This window comes from Lithobates pipiens, unplaced genomic scaffold (genome assembly GCF_037356315.1).
Source record: "Lithobates pipiens isolate NorthernLeopardFrog02 unplaced genomic scaffold, aLitPip1_a1.2 Scaffold_13, whole genome shotgun sequence".
NCBI classification, from domain to species: domain Eukaryota; kingdom Metazoa; phylum Chordata; class Amphibia; order Anura; family Ranidae; genus Lithobates; species Lithobates pipiens.
Window position 1 is genome coordinate 544170368 of NW_027507718.1, and position 12499 is coordinate 544182866.

Below are 12499 nucleotides of genomic sequence, written 5' to 3' on the forward strand. Positions count from 1 at the left end.
TGTAAAAGAGCTAGAAGAAGAGGCGGTGGCCCAGCAAGAAGAACCGAAGAGGGGGACAAGACCCCCGAAGTCGGAAGAAGAGGGTGGCAGCGAAGAAGAAAGCCGGGCTCCTCCGCTAGCAAAAGAGCAGAAGATAGCGGAGGAGTCCGGCAAGAAGACCCCCGAAGACGAAAGAAGACCCCGGAGCTGTGCAATAAACTATTTTAACCCTTGTGTGTTGTGTTTTCTTTTGTACATTTTTTTCACAGGTGAATGGGTAGGGGTACATTGTACCCCATACTCATTCACATAGGGTGGGGGGCCAGGATCCGGGGGCCCCCTTATTAAAGGGGTCTCCCGGATTCCGATAAGCCCCCCGCCCGCAGACCCCGACAACCAACGGCCAGGGTTGTTGGGAAGAGGTCCTTGTCCTCATCAACATGGGGACAAGGTGCTTTGGGGTGGGGGGGCCACGCGGCCCCCCTTCCCCAAGGCACCCCCCCATGTTAAGGGCGCGCAGCCTGGTACGGCTCAGGAGGGGGGGGCGCTCGCTCGTCCCCACCCCCCTTTCCTGGCCGGCCGGGTAGCGTGCTCGGATAAGGGTCTGGTATGGATCTGGGGGGCGTTTTTTCGGCGTAGGGGGGTTCCCCTTAAAATCCATACCAGACCTAAGGGCCTGGTATGCTCTCATTAATTTGGCGTGGAGTTCCCTCTTGAGAGCTGATAATTCTGTCAGAGTCGCCTCCGTATAGACGGAGATCCGACTTGGAGGCAACCTCCATTGAAATCAATGGGTACCAGTCGCCTACAAGTCGGATTGAAGTAGTACAGGAACCTTTTCTGAAGTCGGAGCGACTTCAGTAGTGTACATTAAGACGGCTCTCATTCACTTACATTGATTTTTAAATGTTGTCCGACTTGAGGCGACTTGGGGTCCGTTCACACAGGGGCAACACGACTTTGAGAGAGACTTTGGGAGGCAACTTGGACACGACTTGAGTGTGAATCGCAGCACGACTTGAGGCAACTTACAAGGCAACTTGAAGTTGCTTCCAGGAGAGGAGACTTTACCAGTGGCCAATCACATAATAATCAGCTCTGTGGGAGGGAGGGGTTTGCCTAGAAAACAATTTTTACTTCCTGGAAAGTTGCTTCAGTTAAGACCGGGGATCAGACTTGGAGGCAACTTCTATTAAAGGGGTTCTGCACTCATAATACAACATTTGCCCATTCTGTTGCCTCTAGTTAATATATCTCATAATGCCACCTGTTTTTTTTTTTTTGATTCACCTACCTTTTGTAATCTTCAGTAGTTTATTTTAAACCCCTGCGGCGATGGGCGGTCTCTGCGGGGATCAGCGTCATTTCCTGTTGAAGCCCGCACTGTCTCCTGGGATCTCGTTCGTGTAATCCCAGGAGACATTGCGGCTAATGCACCCGACATCTCGCGAGATTTCGGGTGCTACAGCCGACATCTCGCGAGATTTCGGGTGCTACAGCCGACATCTCGCGTGATTTCGGTAATTACAGCCGAGATCTCGCGAGATCTCGGCTGTAATTACCAAAATCACGCGAGATGTCGGCTGTAGCACCCGAAATCTCGCGAGATGTCGGGTGCATTAGCCGCAATGTCTCCTGGGATTACACGAACGAGATCCCAGGAGACAGTGCGGGCTTCAACAGGAAATGACGCTGATCCCCGCAAGAGACCGCCCATCGCCGCAGGGGTTTAAAATAAACTACTGAAGATTACAAAAGGTAGGTGAATCAAAAAAAAAAAACAGGTGGCATTATGAGATATATTAACTAGAGGCAACAGAATGGGCAAATGTTGTATTATGAGTGCAGAACCCCTTTAAAATCAATTGTTGTCACATGAAAAGATATAATAAAATATTTACAAAAAATGTGAGGGGTGTACTCACTTTTGTTTAGGTATTTAGTAAAAGTCGTGTCCTGACATTTTTTTTCTCTGTGATTTTACAATAATAATAAGTAGGCGTTGCCTCCACCTCCTTGGAATCAAAGCATATTTCTTCTTTAGATGAAATAAAAGTGTGGGTGTGCTTTAAGCTCGTAAAGGGGGCCTGTGATTGGGCAGATGTTGACGCCAAGCTTTACAGTCACACCCCGCTTCTTCTTGGATAGGGCACCCATTCCCCTGCCTTTGTAGACACCATATTGGACACGTGTCTCCTGGCCATAAGATCATTCATGCCAAACCCCAGCCAGAGGCCTTAATATTCAGAATAAATTGGTGTCAGCAGTCTTCTGGTCCTGCCCCAGACTTCAGCATTTCTGGGGGGAGGTGCGCCGAATCACACAGAAGTTCACTGATCACAAAATCCCTAATGACCCGGCTTTTTTTCTACTGCATGCAACCAATATACCTACACGCTTCTACAAAAAATCTTTGGTTCGGCATCTGGTGGATGCAGCAAAGGCTTGTATCCCCCTTTCTTGGAAGTCTCAGCTTCCGCCAACTCTAGATATCTGGATTAGGAAAGTGGAAGATATTAATAAGATGGAAGACCTGATCTTGACAAGTCAACATAGACAAGCGTTATACTCCAAAACATGGCAGCTCTGGAACATGTTTAAATACTCGCAAGAGGGGCAGGCTCTTAGAGGGTCCATTGGACCCCCATCATGAGGCCACTAGTAGCAGGCTGAACCGTAGAGATGAACTGCCTTCTCCGAGCATAAACAGGACACCCATGTTCGTGAGTTCCCCTTCCCCATCCCCTCTTCCCTTACCCTTCCCCCCAACCTTCTCTCTCCGGCACCCCCCCCCCCCCATTCTCCCCGTTTCCCACTCTTTTTCTATTCTGGCTTCTCTTAGCACTCCAGGGCTTTATACAAGCTCTTACTGTTTTCTACACATCTGAAAAAAATGGGGGGAGGCCCCGCCGAGCCAGGACAACTGGTCGTAAAATATAGGTACCAGGGCATACTTATGTTGATGCTTTGTTCTGTGATTTATTCCCTTTTTTTTTTTTTTTATTGTATTGCTCTGGACTGTGCCTGTATGGTGGTTATTTTGTCTGTATACTTGTTGTGGCCTGGTTGGTCCTCTTTTCCAGTTATAAATAAAAAAAAAAAAAAAAAAAAAGAATAAATTGGTGTCCACACGCAAATGCATTTCCAGCACTTTACTGCAACTTGACACCTTCACAAAGCTTCCCGTGTCATATCACATTTGACATACTATCAAAATTTTGGGTGGAGAAGGACATGTGCAAGGTTAAACATTCCGTAACAGCCATTTCAGCACAGACCACAAGTGCACATACAGGGGCGGACTGACCATTCGGGCATTCGGGCACTGCCCGAGGGCCCCATGCCACTAACGGGCCCCATAGGGGTTTGCAGCCTCAATAAAACCAGGGACAATATGTAAAAATCTGTGTTTTTTTTTTAAATCCCAAGATTGCCCTGGAAGCTGCCCTGCCTCTCCAGTACCTTTTCAGTGTGTGTATGTGTATTCTGTGTGTATACTGTGTGTGTATATTGTGTGTATATTGTGTGTCTGTGTGTGTATACTGTATGTGTGTGTGTGTGTGTATACTGCGTGGCCCCATAATCTATTGCCTGTGGTCCCCATAATCTCCTATTGCCTGGGGTCCACATAATCTCTTATTGCCCGGGGGCCCCATAATCTTCTTCTATTGCCCGGGGGCCCCATGAGTTGTCAGTCTGCCTCTGTGCACATAGTTAGGCCAACTTACCTCTCCTCATTGGGAGCACCATAGCATTGGGACCACCTCTCCACGTATACTAAGTCCACAACATTGAGCTTCCATTACCAAGAGCTGTGGGTCAAGAGGGACAAGGTGCTTCTGTTGGTATACCAGCCTCTTATATTATTATTATTATTATACAGGATTTATATAGCGCCAACCGTTTGTGTAGCGCTTTACAACATGAGCACAGACAGTACAACTACAATACAATTCAATACAGGAGGAATCGGAGGCCCCTGCTCGTTAGAGCTTACAATCTAGGATGGAGGGTCAAGTGATAAACAAGGTAATAGCTGTGGGGGATGAGCTGATGGAGAGAATAAAAGTACAATTGTTAGGTAGGGGCAAAATAAGCTTCTCTGAAGAGAAGGGTTTTCAGGGAACGTCTAAAACCAAGCAGAGTATGAGATAATTGGACAGATTGAGGTAGGAAGTTCCATAGGATGGAAGAGGCTCGGGAAAAGTCCTGAGGCGAGCATGGGAGGAGGTGACAAGGGAGCGAGAGAACAACAGAACGGTCAAACATTCCCATAGACACCCTCCTAAACCTTGTGGACGGCCTTCCCAGAAGAGTTGAAGCTGTTATAGCTGCAAAGAGTGGGCCAACTCAATATTGAACCCTACGGACTAAGACTGGGATGCCGTTAAAGATTCATGTGTAAAGGCAGGCGTCCCAATTCTTCTGACAATATAGTGTGTATATACAGTCTCCTTCATTTTCTTCCCACAGAATCATTTGTTTGTTCCAGCTTACTTTGAATAATCTGATAGGCTCTCAGTCAGATTAGCAATAGCCCTTTACAGGCGGGAACTTGTAGCCCTTCTTTGTGTAGCACAGTTGCAGTGAAACATCATGTATCTTCTCCTCTGTGGCCACTAAGCCCAGTACCATCTCTTCAGGCACTGCCAACTCATCTGGCTCCAGCTGCCCCTTTCACTAGCCCTCCTGGCGGTCTCTCTACAAAAGTCCACCCGACTCTCTTTACCAGCCCACCCAGCTCACTCTTAGGAGAACTCTAGGCAAAGGCTGAAGACTTAAGCATACTCTGCTGTCATCAAGGGAGACTATATGTGGCAGTCGTCCCTCCCATCCCCCCCCCCCCCCCGTTAGTCCTCACAGTGTTGCTTTACTCACTCTGGCACTAATCATCCCAGTAATACCAATGATGGGGTACTATTTCTCCGACTGACACGAATGATGGGGCACTATTCCTCCCACTGACACCAATGATGGGGCACTATTCCTCCCACTGACACCAATGATGGGGCGCCATTCCTCCCACTGATACCAATGATGGGGGACTATTCCTCCCACTGACTCCAATGATGGGGCAGAATTCCTCCCACTGATACCAATGATGGGGCACTATTCCTTCCACTGACACCAATGATGGGGCACTATTCCTCCCACTGACACCAATGATGGGGCACTATTCCTCCCACTGACACCAATGATGGGGCACTATTCCTCCCACTGACACCAATGATGGGGCACTATTCCTCCCACTGACACCAATGATGGGGCACTATTCTTTCCACTGACACCAATGATGGGGCGCCATTCCTCCCACTGATACCAATGATGGGGCACTATTGCTCCCACTTATACCAATGATGGGGGACTATTCCTCCCACTGACTCCAATGATGGGGCAGAATTCCTCCCACTGATACCAATGATGGGGCACTATTCCTCCCACTGATACCAATGATGGGGCACTATTCCTCCCAGTGATACCAATGATGGGAACTATTCCTCCCACTGACACCAATGATGGGGCACTATTCCTCCCACTGATACCAATGATGGGGCACTATTCCTCCCACTGATACCAATGATGGGGCACTATTCCTCCCACTGATACCAATGATGGGGCACTATTCCTCCCAGTGATACCAATGATGGAGCACTATTCCTCCCACTGACACCAATGATGGAACACTATTCCTCCCACTGATACCAATGATGTGGCACTATTCCTCCCACTGATAACAATGATGGGGCACTATTCCTCCCACTGACTCCAATGATGGGGCACTATTCCTCCCACTTATACCAATGATGTGGCACTATTCCTCCCACTGACTCTAAGGACAGGTCACTATTCCTTCCACTGACACCAAAGATGGCACACTATTCCTTCCACTAACATCAATGAGGGGCATTATTCCTCCTGGTAATACCAATTAGGGGGCACTATTCCTCCTGGCAATACCAATTATGGGGCACTATTCCTCCTGGTAATACCAATTATGGGGCACTATTCCTCCCACTGACACCAAGAGTGGTGCACTATTCTTCCCACTACCTCCAATGATGGGGCACTATTCCTCCAACTGACACTAATGATGGGCCACTATTCCTTTCCGGTAATACCAATGATGGGGCACTATTCCTCTCAATAATACCAATGATGGGGCACTATTCCTCCCACTGACACCAAGGATGGCACACTATCCCTTACACTGACACCAGAGAGAAGCACTATTCTATCCCACTGACACCAATGCTGGGGCACTATTCCTCCCAATGACACAAATAAGGGGTACTATTCCTCCTGGTAATACCAATGACAGGGGGGGATAGTCCTCCTCCTACTGACCACTGGCATTATGCAACTGAACACCACACCTGAGACATTGTTTATTCTCACTGATGCTAGGCCTGGAACTTTCTACCCCTACTGGCCACAATCTGACCCCCCCAAAAGTATAAGGGACAGTAAATTGGCCCTTTGTTTGGAAAGTTTGAAGACCCCTGGTATAGATCACAGAGGAACCAAGCCTGTCATTGGTATTGCTTGGTGTTGGTAGAAAAACGCTATCAGACCAACCAAAAAGAAAAGTATTCAGATGAAGCAGTTGTTCTATGTCATGCGTTTATTTATTTTTTGCGTTCATCAAAGTGTTTCATTTCCATACCCATTGCATATATCAAACTTTATACGTTAGATCTTTGGTGTTGGTACAAAAATGTTCAGAGGCCAACCAAAAAAGAAAAGCATCGGTATATAATGTTCACGAGAATGAGAGTTTAATATTTCAACAGCTTGTGAGATATTAGCTCAAAGATTTTCCATCACGTTGAAGATGTCATGGATGGGTTTCGGAGGTCATACTGGTAGGCCAAGACTTTAAAGTCCAAAAATTTGAACTTAAAGTTTGGTGGAATAAATGCATTCGTTTGTCTGAATCCCATCTTTTCATACATCTTCCAGGCACTGATCTGGGATAAAGTGGTCGTTAACACCACTGCCTCGCAACCTCTCTGCCGGGCGAAGTCTATCACCGTCCTACACAACGCCTTGGCAATGCCTTTACCGCGGTGGTTTTTAGACACCGAAAGACGTTTCAGTTCTATGTGTTTTTCTCCGGCGGGTTGAGAAGAAGGAAGGGCGGCCACCGTCCCCACCAACTCTCCTCCTGACTCCGCCACCCAGAAGCCGTGACCATCCCGCTCCAAGTAGTACTTCCGGATGTTCAGCATGTCGTCCGAGAGGGAAAACCGGACATACTCCGTGTACAAATACCGGGATCCAAACCATAATCCGGCCAATGCCAAGGCCACGGCAAGGATAGAATTGCCAATGGACACAAGGTGTAACGCAGGAAGGAGGAACAGAGCGGACAACAGAAGCCAGATGTGTGGTAGCTGTAAGGTGTGTCTAAAGGCCTCACTGCTGTTCTCTACAATGCCATTAGCAAACAAATTTCGGGCCACGTCGTAGTCAGAATCTCGGTACGTACGGATAATGAAAGGAGACATAGTAACGTTCTGTAAAGAAATTAACATACGACTGGTCAATATCTCTTATTGAAAGCTGCAGAAGTAATTAGAGCATGAAAAGTGAGATGCAAGATGTTAGCGGTTGTGCGTTTGTTGAAGATCTGTCTGATGTGAAGTGATGATAAAAGATTTAGTAGAAAAAAAATTATGGTTATGGATTAAAGGGTGTTTGTGCTGAAAAAAATGGATTCTTTCATTGCTGACTAGGGATGAGCTTCGAAAGGAATTTTTCAAAAGTGTGTTTGTCTTATTTAACTATTTTTACACTTTCTTTGTGAAATGGTAGGGGTACTTTTGTACCCCCTTACTATTTCAAACGGGGGGGCTGGGATCTGGGGGTCCCCTTGTTAAAGGGGGCTTCCAGATTCTGATAAGCCCCCCGCCTGCAGACCCTCACAACCACCGGCCAGGGTTGTGAGGATGAGGCCCTTTTCCACATCACCATGGGGACAAGGTGCTGTGAGGGGTCACAGACCGCCAAAGCATCCTCCCAATGTTGAGGGCATGTGGCCTGGTTCAGGAGGGGGGGCACTCTCTCGTCCCCCCCTCTTTTCCTGTGGCCTGCCAGGTTGCGTGCTCGGATAAAGGGTCTGTTATGGATTTTTAGGGGGACCCCACGTCAATTTTTTTTTTCATTTGATGCGGGGTGCCCCTTAATATCCATACCAGACCTGAAGGGACTGGTATGGATATTTAGGGGGACCCCCACGTCAATTTTTTTTTTTTTTTGACACGGGGTTCCCCTTAATATCCATGTCAGACCTGAAGGGCCTGGTAATTAAATTTAGGGGAACCCCCACGCTTTTTTTTAATCAATGAATGAATGAATTGTCGGCTAATACAGAGAACACTGATTGAGTGTTCTCTGTATTACGGGAGCCGACAAAATAGCCGCAAGTGATTTTAAAAGACTTTTTTTCCTGCACAAATGACACTTTGTGCAGGGACAGTTCTAAGCACCAGAAACATGCGCCCCTTCACAGGCATACTATAGATACCCCCCAGCTAATATTACACTTTTATTGTTTCACTTTAATCATTATTAAAATCACTGCTCCTGAAAAAACGGCCCTTTTTAAAACTTTTTTTTGCATTGATCCATGTCCCCTGGGGCAGGACCCGGGTCACCAAACACTTTTTAGGACAGTAACTTACATATAAGCCTTTAAAATTAGCACTTTAGATTGTGAACGTTCGAGTCCCATAGACTTTAATAGGGTTCTAAAGTTCACACGAAGTTTAGGTCTGTTCACAGGTTCTGGTGCTATTGCTGACCTTATCGGTACTGATTTTTAAAGTATATTTAAAGCCAAAACTATTCAAGGTTGTCAGTCTCTGGCTACTCTGACCAGTGGATAAGCTAACGGAGCACAGGCTGTGCTTGATCAGCTTTAGTAGAGTGAAGAAGTGACATTAGGGGACTAATTAACCCCTGATGTCTCCCTAAAGAGAACCTGCCACCTGCACTATGCTCTCACGTGGTGGGGGAGGAATGTTGTGTCCTGTAGCTTGGGAAGCAGAGCAGTTATAGAGTGCTTTATTAAAGCCCAACTACAGGCAAAAGTCAAAAGCATTTTTTATACCCCCCCCCCCCCCCAACCCATCCTGACAGCTGATAATGTTTCCTTACTTGGCGAAGTCAGATATACTCACCTTCAAGTCTCACCCTCACTGACCGCTAGTCCAGCACCTCGTGTTATCCTTCACCAGCTGATCCCCTCTATTCCCCTTGGTCTGACATCAGATCTCTGCTGGATCCTAAGAGTACCCCCATTGCTGGACAGCCAATGAGAATTGTCCACATCACATAGGCAGTGATGTCAACACCTGGAAGAAGGACTCACCAGTAAGTAGACTCCATTGCTCCCCAGTCAAGGAGAATTGTCAACATCGCACAGACAGCGATGTAAGCACATGGAAGAAGGACCCACCAGTAAGTAGACTCCATCGCTGGCCAGTCAATGAGAATTATCAACATTGCACAGACAGCGATGTAAACACCTGGAAGAAGGACCCACCAGGAAGTAGACCAGGGATATGTAATTAGCGGACCTCCAGCTGTTGCAGAACTACAAATCCCATGAGGCATAGCAAGACTCTGGCAGCTACAAGCATGACACCCAGAGGCAGAGGCATGATGGGACTTGTAGTTTTTCAACAGCTGGAGGTCTGCTAATTGCATATCCCTGAAGTAGACCCTATTGCTACCCAGCCAATGAGCATTCTCCCCATCATGCAGGCAGTGATGTGAACGCCTGAAAGAAGGACCCACCAAGACGTAGACCCCATTGCTGCCCAGCCAGTGAGAATTGTCCACATCATGCAGGCAGTGATGTCTACACCTGGAAAAAGGACCCACCAGGACGTAGACCCTATTGCTGGCCAGCCAATGTGCATTGTCCCCATCATGCAGGCAGTGATGTGAATGCCTGGAAGAAAGACCCATCAGAAAGTAGACCCTATTGATGCCCAGCCAATGAGAATTGTCCACATAATGCAGACAGTGATGTCTACACCTGGAAAAAGGACCCACCAGGAAGTAGACCCTATTGCTGGCCAGCCAATGAGAATTGTCCACATTATACAAACAGTGATGTCAACATTTGGGAGAAGGACTCACCAGGAAGTAGACCTCATTGCTGGCCAGCCAATGAGAATTGCCTATTTAATGCAAGCAGTGATGTCAACACCTGGAAGAACCACCCACCAGGAAGTAAACAATGGGGAAAAGGGCCCTGTTCATGATAATCACTTGACTGCGGCTTCAGGTAGGTGAAATAATGGGTCTAAATTTGAGTTTTATTTTATCTGTTAAAGCGGGAGTAAGCCCAGTTTCAAAAAACACTTGCATTCCCGGCATGCCGGAAATGGTAACTTTCACATTGGTTGTGCTCTCAACCAAACTTTCAAACCATCCAATGGCTGGTTTCGTAACTGATCACATGTGCAGCATTATGCCAGTTGAAGAATCATTAGAGGCCAAGATGGCAGCTTCCTTGACTGAAAATTATAGAAGGGTTTACTTCCACTTTAACCACTTGCTTACTGGGCACTTAAACCCCCCTCAGTCCCAGACCAATTTTCAGCTTTCAGCGCTGATGCACTTTGAATGACAATTGCGCGGGCATACAACACTGTACCCAAATGACATTTTTATCATTTTTTTCCCACAAATAGAGCTTTCTTTTGGTGGTATTTAGTTACAGCTCGGAGTTTTATTTTTTGCTAAACAAACAAAAAAAGATGCAAAAAAATAAATAAATAAATCATGTTTTAATAGTTTGTTATAAAATTTTGCAAACGGGTCATTTTTCTCCTTCATTGAAGTGCGCTGATTAGGCGGCACTGATGGGCTGCATTGGTGGGCACTGATGGGCTGCATTGGTGGGCACTGATAGGCTGCATTGGTGGGCACTGATAGGCTGCACTGGTGGGCACTGATAGGCATAGTTAAGGCGGCACTAATAGGCACAGATAAGGCGGCACCGATGGGCACAGATAAGGCGGCACTGATAGGCAAAAATGGGCACAGATAAGATGGCACGGATGGGTGGCACGGATAAGTGGCACGGATGGGTGGCACGGATGGGCACTGATAGGTACCACTGATAGATGGGACTGATGGGCACTGATAGGTGGCTCTGATAGGTGGCACTGCTGGGCACTGATGGGCGGCACTGCTGGGCACTGATGGGCGGCACTGCTGGGCACTGATGGGCGGCACTGGGGTGCAGCACCTTTGAGGCAGATTGTGGGCACTGTGGGTGGCACTGTGGGTGGCACTGCTGGATGGCACTGTGGGTGGCACTGTGGGTGGCACTGTGGGCACTATGGGGGGCACTTACTTTTATTCAGGATGGCACTGCGGTGGGCAGGTGGGCACTGGCAGGGGGAAGGTGGTCATTTGTACTGCTGGCCGTGATCGGGACTGATGTCCCGATCACGGCCGCCGGTGATCGGCTTTTTTTTTTCTCCTCGCGCTGTCAGCGCGAGGAGGAATAATAGCCGATTACCAGCTCCGTTATATCACATGATCAGCTGTCATTGGCTGACAGCTGATCACGTGATAAGGGGTCGGGATCGACCCCTTACACAGATCGGTGATCAGGCGAGTCTCATGGACTCGCTGATCACAGAGCGCGCCGCGCGCGCCCCTCAGGGGGCGTCCAGGCCGCTCGTACACGGGACGACGTCAATAGACGTAGTCCCGGAAAAGTAGATCCGCGCTAATGCCGTCATTTGGCAATAGCGCGGATCTCAAGTGGTTAAAGCAACAAGTTGAGGCCTCCATGAAACACTTGCAGGCTTCTAAGTACATCATAACATAGGGTGACCAGACATCCCCGGTTTCCGGGGACAGTCCCTGGATTGAGGACACTGTCCCTGGAGCCAGTCTGTCCCCAGATTTGTCCCCGGATTGCAGTGGTATGGAGGGTGGGCATCTGTTACTCTCACCCTGGGTGAAACCTGGTGCTGGGCAGAGCCCTGCTCTGATAGATTATCATGGAGGCCATGGAGAGGTGAGCAAAATCAACCAATCTACGCTGTTCATGTGGGGGGGGGGGGGTGTGAGTAGTGCAGGAGTCAGGTAGGTCAGTACTACAGTATAGGAATTGGGTAGGTTAGTGTAGAGGATAGTGTAGGAATCAGGTAGGTTAGTGTAGTGGCCAGTGTAGGAATCAGGTAGGTCAGTGTAGTGATCAGAATAGAACTCAGGTAGGTCAGTGTAGTAGTCAGTATAGGAATTGGGTAGGTTAGTGTAGAGGATAGTGTAGGAATCAGGTAGGTTAGTGTAGTGGTCAGTGTAGGAATCAGATAGGTCAGTGTAGGGATAAGGTAGGCCAGTGTAGGCATAAGTTAGGTCAGTGTAGTGGTCAGGGTAGGAAACCAGGTAGGTTAGTTCAGTGGGCAGGTAGGTCAGTGTAGGAATCAAGTTGGTCAGTACTACTGTACTAGTGGAAGGGACTCGGGGAGTGCTAAAATTCTGGCGG

The 12499-nt window shown here is 47.9% G+C and overlaps 2 protein-coding genes across 5 annotated transcripts in view; both read right to left on the reverse strand.

Moving 5' to 3' along the window:
* LOC143975796 (N-acetyltransferase 8-like) overlaps positions 1-12499 on the reverse strand; it is a 96036-nt gene that overhangs the window by 48995 nt on the left and 34542 nt on the right. Inside the window, exon 1 of one of the 3 annotated variants that reach the window (XM_077478334.1) lies at positions 3708-3781. The exons of the other annotated variants lie outside the window; for them this stretch is intronic. The gene's annotated coding sequence lies outside the window, so the exon portion shown is untranslated. Of the gene's footprint in view, positions 1-3707; positions 3782-12499 lie in introns of those variants that run through there. 3 annotated transcript variants of the gene reach the window in all.
* The window catches only part of LOC143975797 (N-acetyltransferase 8-like), a 47050-nt gene continuing 41134 nt past the window's right edge, over positions 6584-12499 (reverse strand). For both annotated transcript variants that reach the window (XM_077478337.1, XM_077478336.1), the window contains exon 2: positions 6584-7496. In XM_077478337.1, coding sequence (XP_077334463.1) covers positions 6801-7487 — 687 coding nt within the window. In that variant the 5' untranslated portion in view covers positions 7488-7496 and the 3' untranslated portion in view covers positions 6584-6800. The remainder of the gene's footprint in view (positions 7497-12499) is intronic.